Here is an 18,897-nt window from a genome sequence, read left to right on the forward strand (position 1 = left end):
TGTGTAGATATCCCCCTCATGGACCGGATTACGGACCCTTAATGTGTGCGGCAGCGTGAGTAGAGTTATGTACCAAATGCGGCTGAAGTGTGTGGATTACCCCTCTCCCTGGAGCCCTGGACCCACCTCCCAAATCAGGATTTGTAAAGAATTTATTCGTAAATCAGGGTGGAAAATAAGTATTTGGTCAATAACAAAAATACAACTCAATACTTTGTAACATAACCTTTGTTGGCAATAACAGAGGTCAAACGTTTACTATAGGTCTTTACCAGGTTTGCACACACAGTAGCTGGTATTTTGGCCCATTCCTTCATGCAGATCTTCTCGAGAGCAGTGATGTTTTGGGGCTGTCGCCGAGCAACACGGACTTTCAACTCCCGCCACAGATTTTCTATGGGGTTGAGGTCTGGAGACTGGCTAGGCCACTCCAGGACTTTCAAATGCTTCTTACGGAGCCACTCCTTTGTTGCCCGGGCGGTGTGTTTTGGATCATTGTCATGTTGGAAGACCCAGCCTCGTTTCATCTTCAAAGTTCTCACTGATGGAAGGAGGTTTTGGCTCAAAATCTCACGATACATGGCCCCATTCATTCTGTCCTTAACACGGATCAGTCGTCCTGTCCCCTTGGCAGAAAAACAGCCCCATAGCATGATGTTTCCACCCCCATGCTTTACAGTAGGTATGGTGTTCTTGGGATGCAACTCAGTATTCTTCTTCCTCCAAACACGACAAGTTGAGTTTATACCAAAAAGTTCTACTTTGGTTTCATCTGACCACATGACATTCTCCCAATCCTCTGCTGTATCATCCATGTGCTCTCTGGCAAACTTCAGACGGGCCTGGAAATGCACTGGCTTCAGCAGCGGAACACGTCTGGCACTGCGGGATTTGATTCCCTGCCGTTGTAGTGTGTTACTGATGGTGACCTTTGTTACTTTGGTCCCAGCTCTCTGCAGGTCATTCACCAGGTCCCCCCGTGTGGTTCTGGGATCTTTGCTCACCGTTCTCATGATCATTTTGACCCCACGGGATGAGATCTTGCGTGGAGCCCCAGATCGAGGGAGATTATCAGTGGTCTTGTATGTCTTCCATTTTCTGATGATTGCTCCCACAGTTGATTTTTTCACACCAAGCTGCTTGCCTATTGTTGATTCACTCTTCCCAGTCTGGTGCAGGTCTACAATACTTTTCCTGGTGTCCTTCGAAAGCTCTTTGGTCGTGGCCATGGCGGAGTTTGGAGTCTGACTGTTTGAGGCTGTGGACAGGTGTCTTTTATACAGATGATGAGTTCAAACAGGTGCCATTCATACAGGTAACGAGTGGGGGACAGAAAAGCTTCTTACAGAAGATGTTACAGGTCTGTGAGAGCCAGAGATTTTCCTTGTTTGAGGTGACCAAATACTTATTTTCCACCCTGATTTACGAATAAATTCTTTACAAATCCTACCATGTGGATTCATGGATTTTTTTTTCACATTCTGTCTCTCACAGTTGAAGTGTACCTCTGGTGCAAATTACTGACCTCTGTCATCATTTTAAGTGGGGGAACTTGCACAATCGGTGGCTGACTAAATACTTTTTTGCCCCACTGTATATAGCATTGAGCTCTTCCCCGTTGTTAATAAGCTGTGTTCTTTTATTGTCAAAGAACTCTGTCTGTGCATGAGTCTGTCTGGTAGCCATGACAAGAGTCCAGGTGGTTCAAAATGTTTTCCACTTATGAATGATGGAGACCACTGTGCACTGTGAAACTTTAAATGCGCTGAAATTTTCTGTACCCGTCCCCAGACCTGTGCCTTGATACACTCCGGTCTACAGTTATGTCCTTGGACTTGATGTGTCCTCTGCACTGCCAATGATGGGATCTTGTATAGACAAGTGTGTATGCCTTTCCAAATAATCTCCAATCAACTGAATTTACCAAACATGTTGTAGAAACCTTTGACAGACAATCAGTGGAGAACAATGCATTTGAGCTCAATTGAGCTCAATTGTTAATACTCTCTATAAATTGTTACCTTTTGTGTAATCTTAAGTTGTTCATAAAAACTGCAGCCGACATAGTCCTTTGTATTCCATTTTGCATAATGGAATACAAATACAATACTTTATGTAAAAAATGGTTTGATCAAAATGGACAAAAATGACAAAATGACAAATGACAAAATGACAAACTTCTAAAGATCTGGATGAGTATTACAAATAAACATGCTTGAAAAGCTAATTGTGTCATTTTTCATTTGTGAATTTCTGTGAAAATTGCAGTGGGGGAAGTTTAGCAGGATATGTCATACACATTTTGTGAATATCCATGTCATTTACATCAAATCTAATATATTTTCAGCTTGAACATCATCTATTTGTGCTTTTTTTTCTGAGAACTTATTTAACACATTTCCAAAAGTTGATTCTGTTCATCTGGACGTAGCGTTTTGTAAACGTTTTGTCACTCATCCAAGTGACTTCTTCAGTCTCAACTAACTGCAGGTTTCCCCAATCTTATAAACAGTACATTTGCATAATGACTGAAACCAGCCCACTGAAGGAACAATGGGCAGGGAGGTGAGTTCCTTAATCATAATTAAACAAATTCTCATGACCATTGATCAACAACCACTGACCAAAACCCACTGATCAAAGAGCACTGATCAATGGCCTTGAGTACAATTCACAGAGAGTTGGGGAATGGCTGCAATCACAGCATTGTAAGATGATGACAGATGTACCCTTAGGCCGAGGATGCCAACGTTCACATTTTGGACAGAGATGACAGATGGTTTTAAAGAGGAGTGAAAGAAGCCATCTATGTCCACTGTGAGAGACCATCTTTGAACAGAGGCGGTGGTTTACGACACCAACTCTCTGCCATCTATAATCCAGTTTTGAGATCCCTTCCCAGACGCCTTAACGCCCACTCACATCCTGGGCCTTCTGACCTCAGGAATTCGCATGATAAGGTGGGGCCAGGTTTCACAATGAGCTCACCCAAAACCATGGCTGATTGGGACCCACACCCGCTTTCACACCTTGGCTCATGTGATTAGGTAGAGGATCATCAGGGGGTCCTTCGTCCCTCTTTGGGGGGAAACTCCCACTGGGTTTATATCTGGGACTCCCCACCATTTGACCCTTAGAACTGAAGAAGCTTCCCGGATGAGAGGTGAAACGTCTTCAAGCAACTTAAAGAAGTCCAGACGCTTTTCTTTCCAAGCTCCTTACGATGACCTGGATGACTGAGAACCTTCACAGACCTTAGGCCGCCTCCTCGATTCAGAGATGGTCTTTCCCTTTAAATGACCTCCTTGACTCCACGCTCAAACCAGCGCCACTGGCCTGTAGGTGTAAATAGACTGCAGAGTCCTGGCCTGACGAGGTAGCTCTTCTGTGTTGTGCCATCCGCTTCGCCAGAGGTTGTTTGGTTTCCCCGATGTATATATCCTGGCAATCCTCCTGGCACGGAGGAGGTGGGGTTTATGACCTATACTGCAGCCAGACATCAGGGGGCGACAGAGACGTTTTGGCTTCATCTTTGGGGAGCTGTCGCACCATCCAGGTTTTCTACAGTCATTGTATAAAACCAATGACAACCCTACCCTAATGTTGTATTTTTGAAAAGGGCAGAAAGGATCCCTTAAAAAAACAACTTTCTTTCTTTAGGACAGTCTCAGAGGTTTAAGATAATATAACAATGCATAATACAATTCTTCTTTTACTCAAATTCTATTCTTAGTCATTAGTTGAAAAAAAAAGAAATCTACCTAGAAGTCTTGTGGAAATTTGTGCAACTTCTCATTTATTTCACAGTGCAAATGCATTTCCTCATTCAGTATGTTTGTGTGCACAATTCTTTCAATAGTTTTTGTGCTTCCTCCATGTCTATGAGACAGGGAGCTAAAATAGGCTGAGAAATGTAATTCAGAATTAACATTTCGATATAACATAGAGATTAGATTAAAAAAAATCAGATAAAGCTTCATGAATCCCTCAAGTGGGTTCCTTTGGGAAACTCACTAATACTTAATCTGTTCAGAGAAAGCCACTACTGCTGTGAGCAGGATTTGAACCTGCACAGGGAATCCCCTTTGGATTCCAAGTACAATGCCGTAACTACTCAGCCATCACAGCTTTAAGGTGTTATAAGGAGTGCATCTCAAAAATTGTTAAGACAAATTAAATTTTACTCAATTTAATTTTTAATTTTTAATTTTTTTTATATTTTTGCCACTGTATAACGCAACACTGAATTTAGATAAAACCATTAGGATGTTGTCAAGGTTGATGTTTGTAAGACTGTCATTTGTGCTAATATATATATATATATAATCATTGCTATAAAGTCCTAAAACGGTTGTCAATGTGTGCTAATAAAATGTTTTTTCACCAATTAAAATGCAGCCTTGTGCAGATATGAGCTACATTGCACATTTAGAAAACACAAGGTTCTGCTCTTCTAAGGTGCACGACTTCACACCTTTAAAGGTTCACTTGAGATATGACTTTTTTCAAGTTCCTGGTTTTATAGTTTAGCGATACGCTCACTTCTGCTTTTCAGCATACCTCATATACATGTTAAGTTCATTGAAAAGTTGCACCCTGTTTGTTGCAACTGGAAAGGTTGATAAGGAAGTATGTCTATGTATGGTATGGCTGAAAACACACACACAGAATACAGACGCTGATTTTGATCAGATATGCCTGCCTAAGACTGTCACGTGTATTTGTAATTGTATATTCATGTATGATTGTTTGTTGTCAATAAAAGAGGCAGTGATGAGGAAGTCAGTCGAGGTTGGCTGGGTTCAAGTGAGGGGAGCAGTTCTTGGCCTTGGCCAGCTTCCCTCATGAGTCAAAGGACAAAGAGCTCTGTCTTGTGTTTTGTCTGTCTTGTGTCTTGCCGTGCAGTTGGTTGTCTTTGTTCCAGTGGGCTTTGTGCCTTAAAAAACCCAAAAGATGTAACTGAAGTTATTTTTTTCTTTAATATGAAAAAATGGAAGATAGGAAAGGAACTCGTCTGTGACTTGAAGATAAACTATCTTGATTTCATCAGTTAGCCAGCAGCTTTGGTAACATTTTGAAGAAGTTTGAGCTTTTAAAACCACCCTTCAAAACTGAAGTTGCGACATGTTACAAGAGTTTTGGTTTTATCTTTACCACATCATTTTGAACTGTGCTGACAATGGGTACATAAATGTTTGTGAATTTTGTTTTAATATGTTTTAAAATCCCTGATAATTTAATATGAAGCACTTGTGATCATACTGCATCTAACGCATACTGAATATCACTGGGGAAATAGTTGCATTTATTATCTCTGTTGATTAACGTCAGTTTCAAAATGTTTACATACTGCATAAACAGCCATGATGATCTTTGGCTTTCTTAAAAACACTAGGTGCTTCACCTAAAGCAATTATGTTATATAACTGTAGTTTTGTTTTGGTTTTGTTTGGGGTTTTTTTGTTTGTTTTTTTTATTCAGAAACCCCTAAGTTATAATGACTATTTTTAACATTTTTACATCTGGTATAAAACCACATGGCAGCTCTAAAAAGCTCTTTAATCATTCTTTTAGAGGAAGTGGAAATGAAGACTGTTTGTATTGTAATGTATGTAGCATTACAGAAAAAAAACTAACTCATTAAAGCAGACAAATCAATCTGAACACTCTTAATGCTTAGTTTATATTTTAAAATGTCTTTTAAAGGTTGTGGTTTTCCCATTCAAATCAAATCAAATCACTTTTATTGTCACATCACATGTGCAGGTACATTGGTACAGCACATGTGAGTGAAATTCTTGTGTGCGAGCTTCACAAGCAACAGAGTTGTGCAAAATACAATAATGTAAACAAGCAAAATACAAGAATGGCTACATCTGAAACTAATAAATATATGTACAATATATAATAGTATATGCATTTCTGGATGTGTATACTAAATATTTTTCTACGTGTGTGTGTGTGTGTGTACACATATTTTACAAATTAAATAGAGTAAACAATAAATAAAATATATAAAATAAAATATACAGAGTGAGACGTGCAAAACAGTGGCGTTACTGTACAGTATGGAGTGCATAATGTTAAAGTTCTAGTAGTGAAGCTGAGGTGTCTATGAAGTGTTCAGCAGTCTGATGGCCTGATGGAAAAAGCTGTCTCTCAGTCTGCTGGTACGGGACCGGATGCTGCAGAACCTCCTTCCTGATGGAAGTAGTCTGAACAGTTTATGGCTGGGGTGACTGGAGTCCTTGATGATCCTCCCCGCTTTCCTCAGGCACCGCTTCCTGTAGATGTCTTGGAGGGAGGGAAGCTCACCTCCAATTATCCGTTCAGAGCACCGCACTACTCGCTGGAGAGCTTTGCAGTTGTAGGCGGTGCTGTTGCCATACCAGGTGGTGATGCATCCAGTGAGGATGCTCTCAATGGCACAGTGATAGAAGGTCCTGAGGATGCGGGGGCTCATGCCGAATCTTTTCAGTCTCCTGAGAAAGAAGAGGCGCTGCTGCGCCTTCTTCACTGTTTTGTTTGTGTGTACTGACCACGTAAGATCCTCAGCCAGATGTACTCCAAGGAACCGGAAGCTGCTCACTCTCTCCACAGCAGCGCCGCTGATGGTGATGGGGGTGTGTACTTCTCTGCACCTCCGGAAGTCCACTATCAACTCCTTTGTCTTTGCAACGTTGAGGGTGAGATGGTTGTCTTGACACCAGTGGGTCAGGGCGCTGACCTCCTCCCTGTAAGCTGTCTCATCACTGTTGGTGATAAGACCCACCACTGTAGTGTCGTCCGCAAACTTCACAATGATGTTGGAGTTGTTAGTGGCCGTGCAGTCGTAGGTGTAGAGTGAGTACAGGAGAGGGCTCAGTACACACCCCTGTGGAGCACCAGTGTTCAGTGTGACGGGGGATGAGGTGATGCTGCCCAGTCTGACCACTTGGCGTCTGTCAGACAGGAAGCTAAGGATCCAGCTGCAGAGGGAGCTGCTCAGTCCTAGATCCTGCAGTTTCCTGTCCAGCTTCGAGGGAACGATGGTATTGAATGCTGAGCTGTAATCTACAAACAGCATTCTCACATACAGTGGGGCAAAAAAGTATTTAGTCAGTCACCGATTGTGCAAGTTCCCCCACTTAAAATGATGACAGAGGTCAGTAATTTGCACCAGAGGTACACTTCAACTGTGAGAGACAGAATGTGAAAAAAAAAATCCATGAATCCACATGGTAGGATTTGTAAAGAATTTATTCGTAAATCAGGGTGGAAAATAAGTATTTGGTCACCTCAAACAAGGAAAATCTCTGGCTCTCACAGACCTGTAACGTCTTCTGTAAGAAGCTTTTCCGTCCCCCACTCGTTACCTGTATGAATGGCACCTGTTTGAACTCATCATCTGTATAAAAGACACCTGTCCACAGCCTCAAACAGTCAGACTCCAAACGCCGCCATGGTCAAGACCAAAGAGCTTTCGAAGGACACCAGGAACAGTATTGTAGACCTGCACCAGACTGGGAAGAGTGAATCTACAATAGGCAAGCAGCTTGGTGTGAAAAACTCAACTGTGGGAGCAATCATCAGAAAATGGAAGACATACAAGACCACTGATAATCTCCCTCGATCTGGGGCTCCACGCAAGATCTCATCCCGTGGGGTCAAAATGATCATGAGAACGGTGAGCAAAGATCCCAGAACCACACGGGGGGACCTGGTGAATGACCTGCAGAGAGCTGGGACCAAAGTAACAAAGGTCACCATCAGTAACACACTACAACGGCAGGGAATCAAATCCCGCAGTGCCAGACGTGTTCCGCTGCTGAAGCCAGTGCATGTCCAGGCCCGTCTGAAGTTTGCCAGAGAGCACATGGATGATACAGCAGAGGATTGGGAGAATGTCATGTGGTCAGATGAAACCAAAGTAGAACTTTTTGGTATAAACTCAACTCGTCGTGTTTGGAGGAAGAAGAATACTGAGTTGCATCCCAAGAACACCATACCTACTGTGAAGCATGGGGGTGGAAACATCATGCTATGGGGCTGTTTTTCTGCCAAGGGGACAGGACGACTGATCCGTGTTAAGGACAGAATGAATGGGGCCATGTATCGTGAGATTTTGAGCCAAAACCTCCTTCCATCAGTGAGAACTTTGAAGATGAAACGAGGCTGGGTCTTCCAACATGACAATGATCCAAAACACACCGCCCGGGCAACAAAGGAGTGGCTCCATAAGAAGCATTTGAAAGTCCTGGAGTGGCCTAGCCAGTCTCCAGACCTCAACCCCATAGAAAATCTGTGGCGGGAGTTGAAAGTCCGTGTTGCTCGGCGACAGCCCCAAAACATCACTGCTCTCGAGAAGATCTGCATGGAGGAATGGGCCAAAATACCAGCTACTGTGTGTGCAAACCTGGTAAAGACCTATAGTAAACGTTTGACCTCTGTTATTGCCAACAAAGGTTATGTTACAAAGTATTGAGTTGTATTTTTGTTATGACTAAATACTTATTTTCCACCCTGATTTACGAATAAATTCTTTACAAATCCTACCATGTGAATTCATGGATTTTTTTTTCACATTCTGTCTCTCACAGTTGAAGTGTACCTCTGGTGCAAATTACTGACCTCTGTCATCATTTTAAGTGGGGGAACTTGCACAATCGGTGGCTGACTAAATACTTTTTTGCCCCACTGTACGTGTCTCTCTTCTCCAGGTGTGACAGGGCAGTGTGTAGTGTCAGGGCTATGGCATCATATGGCATCATTCCCATAAAATATTATATGGACACAGGAAAAAAAAGACGTATCTGTATACAGAGCTGTACAAGTCACAAAACATTAACAAAATGCAAAATATGTTAAACTTAAAACACAATGTCCACTCACAGTGTAGACTTTAACATTAGCTTTCTTTTATTCACACTTTCAAACAGGCTCCAAGGAAGCAGACTGTATGAGGACACTGCAGATAGACCCACATCCCAGCACCAGCATGAAGTATACACTGTAAAATCGAATTAGTTCCCAGAATTAAAAAAAAAAAATCTAAGTAAACCTTACTTAAGATACCTAAGCACAGAAGGACCTTTACGGTGCCCATTGTGCATGTGCAGGAGGCCCACAGCATGCTCACACTCTATGTGAGGGCTTCACACAAGCAGGAATTCAGCTAAAAGACATCTTAACTGTTAAAATACTAATGTTAATTTTAAATATTTGGTGGCATACTATTACAGTACCTTGCTCAAATTCAGTGGGCTCTTTAAAATGATTCATTCGCTTACTTAAAAATATTTGTAAAGGCGGACTACACGGCTAGGTGCTTCTTTTTAACCCTACGGTTGTTTTCACCCCCAGAGCACTAACGTAAGGGGTTACTTTAGTGCTCTTAAATTAACATAAGAAACATTTTTCATTACCGAATTCAGTTCAGTGGGTGGGTCAATGGGTCGTTCAGTGGTCATTGAGTGGGACATTCAGTGGGTCAGAGGCCAAAGAGGGGCTGGGGGGTTCTATTCATTATCTATGGCAGTCACTTTTGACGGCGGGAACACCACAGATGTAACAAAGTTGATTGAAACACTCAAAATTCGACGAAAGAGGTGTTCATCACTTTTATATGTTCATCTGCATAGTGTCGAGGATGTCATAAGGCCTCGAGGCAATCGGATGTAGATAATTATTTGAATGCAGTACAAAAGCGTCACGCTGTCCACATATATTACCATTGTGGACTGAGTTTCCTTTTCCTTTAATTGGTTTTGCATTCCAGGGCTGTCTCATCAGCCTTAATAAAGTTGTTGTTTTTATTTTTATTTTGGGTCCCTTTTGGTTGCAATTTTAGGACATTGTCTTTTAGATCTTCACCTACATCAGCATGCTCGGCTATTAAGCGTTCTTATATTGACCAAATATTATGATCCCATCATGTTTCCTAGCAAACAACTATCAATGGCCTAAAGCACCCATTGTTTAGCACTGTATCTTTGTTATTTCAGAACAACAATATCCAATTTATACCCACATCAATTAATATAATAGTATCTACTATAAATATCAAGTGCATAAGTTTGCCAATAACATGAAAAGACCAAAGAGTACTCTGTTATTACATCATGATTATTTTTTTTCTTTTATATTACTAGAGGCCATCCTTCCATTCGCTTATCCGTTTCAGGGGCGCAGGGGGCGCAGGAGCCTATCCCAGCTGTCATAGAGCGAGAGGCAGGGTACAGCCTGGACAGGTCGCCAGTCTGTCACAGGGCTAACACACAGGGACAGACAACCATTCGCACTCACATTCACTCCTACGGGCAATTTGGATAATCCAAAATAACTAATCAACCTATCCCCATAAACAGCATGTCTTTGGACAGCGGCGGGAAGCCGGAGTACCCGGAGAGAACCCACACAAACACAGGGAGAACAGAAAGCCCCCGGCTTGATGGGGGAATTGAACTCAGGATCTGCTTGCTGTGTGGCAACAGTGCTAACCACCATGCCACCGTGCTGCCTTACTAGAGGCCATTTCCACCATAAATGCATTCATAAAAAGGGTAAAGTGATACATAAAAATTCACCACAATGCAGGGGAATGCCACAAGTCCCATAAAAACAAACAAACAACAAAAAAAAGAAAAAAAAATTGGTGTTGATTAATAACTAGCTCGATCAAACATTCAAAGCTACAATCTTGCTTCATTTAAAATGCTTTTTCTTTGTGTGTTTGGCTGTGTCACTTCCTCATTTTATGATAGATGATGAGATAAAAACCTGTATATAATATATGTGATTTCCCTTCAAAGTTTGTAGCTACAGGCTGATACTAAGAAAGAAGAAGCGGTCATTCTGCATCCCCTCTGCCACACTCTTTCTGAAGTTTTATAACTTTGCTGTATCATCTGTATAACCGTGAAGATGTTTCCTGTGTGTGTGTTTGTTTGTGCTGTGATGATTCTGACCCATGCTGCTGGTGAGTATTGTGAGTACAGTTTTATTTGTAAATGGTGGCAAAAAGTTCATTAAGTGTCCTTTTTTCAGTTCTCCCCAAAGGAGGGAGTGGAACCAATCAAACAGGTCAGTAAGCATACTGCAACATTTTTCCAAAAATGTGCCCCTTAAGTTTTTGTCTAATTATATTATCATCTGCAGTTGCATAACATGATTTGAAATTAATTTCCTGTTTGTTTTCTATTTACATGTGGCCAAATGGCTTAATGATTTAACATCAAAACATGTTATTTCTAAGTCACTTTATTGGGTTAATAAGAAAGAAAGTTATACATGAATAAATAAATAATATTTAGATTATAAGATGTAGATTAGTGTCATAAATTAATGAGAAAAACAAACATAAGAAGGGCAAATTCATGAGAAAAATGAAAAAACTGTGTAAACTAAATAGTGTAAATTACTGCAGTTCACCTTTCAAGCTGAAAAGAAGTTTGAACACTTGTGATCGCAGACTACAAGATAAATAATTTAGTGTAGTTGCCTTGGCTCTCTGGCTTAGCTTTGAGATCAATGTGAATGGCACTTACCATTCTGGAACATTTAAATTTACAATGATGGACTACAAATAAAATAAAGGCAACTAATGTCTGTCTTAAATTGGCACAAGGAAATCATTCCCCTGCTACACGCATTTTAGATCCTAGATTCTGATGACAATACATTTTTCACATATTTGTTTTTTCTTGTTAACTTTTCATTGTTTCATGTAACTTGGTATTTGTTTTCTCGAGAAAAAAAACAAAACAAAACATTAGCTTAATGTTATTTAATCAGCAGTGTTTTGTGAAATGTTATTTTTTATACACCTCAGCACTGTAATTATGTGCTCTGCCACTTTCTGGTTGAGTAAACACTTGCAGCTGATTTGTTTGGGAGCAACTATAAGGGAAGAGATTTAATGAACTGGCTTCTTGCAAAGGTGGCATCGTATTACTGTATCATACCTGACATCAGTGAGGTCTTTAGATTGAGCCATCCTTTTACAAATGTTTGTAAAGGCAGAGTGCAGCATTGCTGATAGAGATATGGACAAAAATCCAAACATACAGTTTGTATTTAAAAGATACTGAGCTGAGTTGAAAACAGTTCAGGTCATGGTAGTTTAGAGAATTTGAAAAAAGAATGCAACTGGACTTCTTTAAGTCTGTGAAGACATTTCATCTCTCATCCAAGAGGCTTCTTCAGTTCACCTAGACTTCTTCACAAACCTAAAGGGCTCTGCAGTTTTGTTCATTTTTCATACTCTCTTTTATTATTGTAATGGTCACTTTAAACCCACATCTGGGTGTGAATTAAAGCTACAGAGTGTAAATGTTGATCTCTCTCGGAAAAGTGTACAAAAGTGTACAAGTCATAATTTCCCCCAGCCAAAAGTCACCTGGTCAAGAGGTCCTCTGATTGTCCTGGTGGTTGGACTCTGTTGAGTGGTCGCTGTTTCCTCTACATTCCAAGACGCACGACATGGGCTAAAGCAGAGGTAGGTTTATTCCATTTGTATTGTCATCCAAAATGGATTAATCCATATCCTTTTACTGTAACTGAATCCAGATGTTGCTCCCTGCTTTCATCTCCATTGAAGAAAAACTGCTTGGTCATGGGGGCCAACCTTGCATCTGTGCACAGCAGCACAGAGTATCATGGGATTCAGCACCTGATAGTGACTGCCAGTCATGACTACCAAGAAACTTGGATTGGAGGAAGTGATGCACAGGAGGTACTTTGTTTAGCCTGTTTCTATTTATCTATGTCTGAATGAATCAGAAATAGAGCCTTCCTGCTGTGCTAATAGAATATACGTAAAGCCGACAACGGGGAGAGTATTTACAATGAAACAAACAATGATAATAGATTAAATCAGAAACAGCATGAAAGACGCCTGAGCTGGAGGTAGGTAGAGAATGCAGAAACAGTAGAGTTGCTAAAGCAGCTTTAATAGTGTATCTGTGAGTTTTAACAAGTGAAGTAGATATGATCTGGGCTTGCATCAATGTTAGCTCATCTGCTGGGACAGTGGCTAAGCTTGACTATTTGGTGTGAATAAAATCGGTGCTATGCACGATTTCTCTCATCTAGAACAAGGCCTGGTTATGGACTGATGGAAAGCCTTTCGACTATTCAAACTGGTGCCCAGGAGAGCCCAATAATTTCTGGCGCAACCAGCACTGTCTGCAAATCAATCATAGCGGTAAACCAGAACACAACATTTCACATGGTTAATAAATGTGTAAATTATTTTAAGTGATAACAAGTAAAAGTCAAAAGGATTGTCTCAGGTTTTGATTTGTGTTGTACTTTGCTGATTTTTGCTTTTGGATCTTACAGGTTCCAAGTGCTGGGATGATATAGCATGCAGCAAAAGTCGACCTTCTGTTTGTGTCAAGAAAATGTGAAATTTCTGTCAAAATACACACTGTTTGGTGTGCAGTGGCTTTTGTTTTACATTCTTCATTTGGCTTTACAATTTCTGTTTCATCTTTTGTCTCTAGCATAAAAATTTTGCAACAAAATAAAAAGTCTATGTCATGAATAGTGGCAATCCCAACCCTAGTTCTTAACCCTAGCCTAAACTGTGGAAAAGTAGTTTTTCCGTAAAAAGTATTGCTCATCTTTGCCTTTTATCTGTAAACTCTTCTTCCTATGCAATAATAAAACTCTCAAGCATGGCTGTGTGTTGCCTCACTTGTGTTTTAGTGGTGTGTGTGTGTGTGTGTGTGTGTGTGTGTGTGTGTGTGTGTGTGTGTGTGTGTGTGTGTGTGTGTGTGTGTGTGTGTGTGTGTGTGTGTGTGTGTGTGTGTGCGTAAAGTCACTTGTGTCTACATATAAAATGAAAAACTCAAAATTTGGTTTTTTTATATACATTGAAGTAAAACTATGTATCTGCCAGGGGAAACCTTGCATTTGTGCACAACATCAAAGAGTATCATAATATTTAGAATCTGATAATGACTGCTACACATTTATACAATGCAATGCAACCGGGATTGGAGGAACTGATGCACATGAGGTGCGGTCAAAAATGTTTGAGTTAAATATAAAATTATTGCAGGACTGCAGTGGTCCTGCATTAACTGCAGTAACTTATATTTGGTGGTATGAATCGATCAGAGACATACCTGTGCTTCCATGTGCATATTTGGAAAGTCACAGATGGGGGAAAAGGAAATCCATGCAGAACAGAACAGGCATTGGCGACATCGGTCATCTGATCTGCTGCTTGATTTTGTGGCCTGCCTGAAAAAAGCATTGCCCTATCCTAACTTCTAGAATAATGTTTGGGTTTTGAGTGAACATTTAATTTTTGCAAAATTAAATGTTTCAAGCAGCTTCTCCATGATTGTGCTTTTCGATACTCTTCGATACTAATATAATATTCAGTATATTGACCCATTAAGAAAGCACTTATACTATAGAGACAACCAGACTGACTAGCATTAACTGCTCTTAAGGACATTCTGATAAGCTATTCAAACTTCTAGATCTGCCCATTAATTTATTCACAGACAAACTCAGTTGCTCCATGTGCTGCATATGTCTGTGCAGCATTTCTTTATGTTGCTCCAACAACAGGGTTCTCTCTTTGACCTACTGGTACCAGTCCTTCAAACAACAAACTGTCATTCTAAAAGTGCTGTATCATCAATTCGCAGACAGTATTAGTAACATTTTGCAGAAGTAACACACCTCAAAACTGAAGCTGATACTGTTTCATAAGAGTTGTTGTTTAATCTTTAACACGTTTTTTTTTAATTTTGGCAGTGTGAACAAACATTCTATGCCTAATCATTACTGAACTCTGCCATTTAGTGACAAAATGGCTCGGAAAACAGCAGTAGTTCTATCTGATGAAATAATGTGCACAAACATTCTTTGAAAGATAAATATTTAAGCAGTTTTGTTAAGCATAAAGCATGATGGCAGCTATTTTGAATCCATACCGCAAAAACATTTTTTTTAAATTACATTTAAAAATCCCTTACATTAAAAAAAGAAAGAACTGAAAAAAACACTAGGGTCTTGATACAATGTAAAAGCATACAAATTTAAAAATTACTCAAGATAGGGTTAGGGAAAATGGGGACGTTTTCTTCTGAAAGAAGAATCACTGAACTGTTTCTATAGCAGGGATTGACAATTGGCTTCCTGAATTACCTTTGTCCATTACATCATTATTGTTTAGTAAATAGTACAAGGGACTGTGGTAATTGGAGGGTGCAGACTAACACTAATACTAAACACACTTTGCATGGCATATTAGTAAAAGACAGACATTTTTCTGGAAGCCTTGTGGTTTACTACCTAGTTGCTGCTTCCGTGTTTTTTTAGAGAAGAGGATTTGTAATGGCAACTCTTCCAAACAAGCCATACTTGTTCAGTCTTTTTATAGGTGTTCTTTCATGTGCTTCGCCATTTTATATGTTAAACTAGGCTTGTAGATGTACCTTTTGGGTTTTTGCTGTTTCTCTGAGCATTGCACTATCTGTGCCGATGCCATGTATAGAGAACTCAGAGTAGCATAATCAGGTGTGGGAACTTGGAGTGGTGACCAGTGACACAGACAGAGAAGGAAAGAGAGAGCAGAGTGAGAAAGAGAGCAAAAGAAGTGAAGGCATCTTGGCAGGTCAGGCTTACCTATCCTATCACCAAAAAGAAAGAAAGAAATCAATCAATAAAATAAATTCAAGTGGCTTAACATCCTGACTAAAATGAAGAGAAATGTATTTCCACCCCTATGGTTATCAGGATTGCTGTGTAAAATTATTTGCAATATGTGAAAAGTTGCTAATCTGGCTCTTGTAGGCAGAAAAAAAGCATTACACTGCCATCTGTGTGTGAAAGAACAGTCTATTTGATAGTCTGAAAGAAGGTGGAGCTCAACCAGCTGAGTCAAACCCCAGTTCAGAGGAGGTGGCCTTCATCCAATGCTCTGCTGCGACATACAGCTTACATATACAAGACACAAAACACAAACAACAGCACCACCCTCATGTGGTGAGAAACTAAAATGATATTCACATGCTTAACCCTTTAAGACCTACCATAGAACCAAGTCCACCAGAGCTTATATTATATTTTTACATGTTGTAGAGCCATTTTTGGGAGCATTTCAAGTTGCTATACATCAATACAACCACTATAGCCTAAATTTTAATAATATGTATTCATTAAGTGCATAGTAATTACATAAATTGCACAAAAGATCAATAAACTACAAAAAAATTTAAAATCGTTTTTGTTTTTTTTAACATATATGTCTAGTTAGAGAAATTTAAGAGGCTTATCCCTCAAAACTGTAAATACAAAAAAGTTGCACAAAATAGTTTCCCACCACAGGAAATTTATTTTGAGTGTCTTCATAGTTTTATTTTTGAAATACACCAATTTCTATACACTGTAGGAAAAACGAAAATAAATATTATACTGCAAATTTGCAAAAAAGCAGCATATGCATCAAAATAAACTTTTTCCAGCAGTGCAATATGAGTCCTAAGCATTATTAATAGAATTAATATCAGATAGAAACCTTTTGATGACTCAGTAGCCAGAGGTGGGTAGTAAGGAGTTACATTTACTCCATTACATTTACTTGAGTAAGTTTTTGAAAAAAAATTACTTTTAATGTACCTTTTTGGCACGATACTTTTTACTTTTACTTGAGTACATTTGTGAAGAAGAAACGGTACTTTTACTCCGCTACATTTGCAAAATTCGACTCGTTACTTTTTAAAAAATAATTAGTTTAACACATTAGATAACATGCCGCCAGTGGAGTTTCCAGTAACTTTTTTTACCAATCAGTTTGAAACTGGTCATGCCAGAGCGGCCCAAGCGCAGTGTTGCCAAATTAGCGACTTTGTCGCTATATTTAGCTAGTTTTCAGACCCCTAATAAAAGACGTGAAAGCGCGTATTGCTTTTAGTCTCAACAAGCAGCGGGTGCTGTAACGCAGTCAGTTCTTCTTTTACTCTTATGCTGTTTTGTGGATCACAAGGTTTAAAACTACTTATAAACACACACACACACAAAGTAACTCCACCAGAGCGCCTATTTCGGGTCACTTTTGCCGGTCCAAGCCCGGGTAAAGGAGCAGGGTTGGAATTGTGACATTAAAAAAAAACAATAATTGCTAAAAGAAATTTAATTTGTAGTTCTAAATAAACTCTAAATGCATTTAGGACGTTTTTTACGCACGTTATGTCTCTTCCACGGTGTTATTTCTCTCTCCAACAACATAGGTTACAATTAGATTAGCATGACCAATTATGCAAATTAGGCGATGACATCATTTAGCGACTTCTAGCGACTTTTAGGACAACCAATAGCATTTTCCTTACTGAGGAGTTGGCAACACTGCCCAAGCGTTTCAAAGTAGCGGACACATGGAAAGAAGAAATACATGAAGACATGGCAGAGCCAGTCGTCTACGCTAGAGCTGAAGAGGATGAGCACCCCTGTCCTCATATACAAAGAATGTTTCGCTTAAAAGCAGTACAAAAGAACAGCTATGTCTTCAGTGTCGGTGTCTTCAGTGAGAGCCAAAACAAACAAACTTTTCAGCATGAAACGACTCAACTCGTGTAACCTGACAAAATGGTAAGTTTTCTCTAAATATCTTTTTAGCTGTGGTTAGCTGGATGTCAGTCTTATGTTACAGCATAGTGAGACAAGTTTGTGGGTGTTTTGTGCAGCTTCGGCTGTCTTTTTAACTGCTCGCTGGTTAGCTAGCGTGAGCTAGAAGCTCACAGCTAGCCTGGTAATGACGCTGGACTTCCACGCACATATAAACAGCTCGTCTCTACTGCTTTAACAGAAACAGAAGGCAGGGTTTATTATGTGAAACAGCAGCTTGTAAACAGTCTGCATTAAGTTGGGTAAACACTGCGATATTTTTCAGTCGCGTTATTCAGCTCCTGCTCAAACTGTACAATTGAATCTCAGGGGTTAGAAGTTCATAGGTCACGATGCAGGGTCTCACACTGTACGGCCTGATGCTCTGATGCGATTTGAGTGCTCAAACTGTGCGTCCATACTATGAAGCTTATCATACAAAATCTGTCTCTCGTCCTCCACCTCTGTCTTTCATACACACACCACCACCATCAACTTTGCAAAATTACTAATGAAAAACATTGAGCAGGCAGCTGTGATTGAGCAGCAATGTCCATCCAACTCTTTTCATGATTGTTGTAAGTCGTGATAATTTTGTGAGGCCACATTGAAAAGCCTCAGATATGGAAGCGTAGAGCTGCCACCCAGGCAAAAGAAAAACAGAGCTATATCACGTTAAAATGTGAAAAGTATATTAATAGAACAATAAAGTTTACATTATTGTATTTTGCACAACTCTGTTGCTTGTGAAGCTCGCACACAAGAATTTCACTCACATGTGCTGTACCAATGTACCTGTACATGTGATGTGACAATAAAAGTGATTTGATTTGATTTGAAATATTTCACGTTATTACGTGACATAGCTCTATTTTTCTTTTGCCTGGGTGGCAGCTCTACGCTTCCGTACTCGGATGAGCTTGCCAGTTGTGCCTCCAGGGGCGAAAGGATTTCAAACAGGTTTGATTTTCTTGCAACCATACGATTGATGTTTGGGAGCTGGGGCCTGTTCTTCGTACCGCGCTAAGTGAGTTAGCTGGATGAGATTGTTGACGATTTCGCGTGATCCTGGATCGTTCGGTTCCCCGAAGCCCATCCGGGACTTGCTGTCATAGCAACAGAGCCGTAAGCGTAAACCTGCTGGGGAGCAGGTTTACTTTATGTAAACAGGATTAGATCGCGGCCACGCAGGTATGCCCGCATCATTCATACGAAAGCAACAGCGATATTCCACCACTGTTTCACCATAAATAAATAACATCAATGTAACTAAAGACAATGCAGCACTTGATC

At 40.1% G+C, this 18,897-nt stretch overlaps 1 protein-coding gene, 1 long non-coding RNA gene and 1 other non-coding gene across 4 annotated transcripts in view; 2 read left to right on the top strand and 1 right to left on the bottom strand.

Moving 5' to 3' along the window:
* Positions 1-4,046: 4,046 nt before the first annotated feature.
* On the bottom strand, positions 4,047-4,128 carry trnap-ugg (transfer RNA proline (anticodon UGG)). Its single transcript has one exon. It is a non-coding gene; the product is annotated as a tRNA-Pro (tRNA).
* Positions 4,129-10,902: 6,774 nt separating this feature from the next.
* LOC146673770 (ladderlectin-like) lies at positions 10,903-13,388 on the top strand. Its single transcript, XM_085402332.1, has 5 exons — positions 10,903-10,957; positions 12,366-12,475; positions 12,578-12,712; positions 13,072-13,183; positions 13,321-13,388. The coding sequence occupies exons 1-5, from the start codon at positions 10,903-10,905 to the stop codon at positions 13,386-13,388; spliced, it is 480 nt and encodes a 159-aa protein (XP_085258458.1).
* A 3,923-nt stretch (positions 13,389-17,311) lies between these two features.
* LOC146673771 (uncharacterized) overlaps positions 17,312-18,897 on the top strand; it is a 44,708-nt gene continuing 43,122 nt past the window's right edge. For both annotated transcript variants that reach the window (XR_014908786.1, XR_014908789.1), the window contains exon 1: positions 17,312-17,589. This is a non-coding gene — a long non-coding RNA (uncharacterized LOC146673771). The remainder of the gene's footprint in view (positions 17,590-18,897) is intronic.

Source organism: Rhamphochromis longiceps, linkage group LG3 (assembly GCF_057381845.1).
Source record: "Rhamphochromis longiceps isolate RC_006_pf linkage group LG3, R_longiceps_female_GT1.1, whole genome shotgun sequence".
Lineage (NCBI taxonomy): Eukaryota > Metazoa > Chordata > Actinopteri > Cichliformes > Cichlidae > Rhamphochromis > Rhamphochromis longiceps.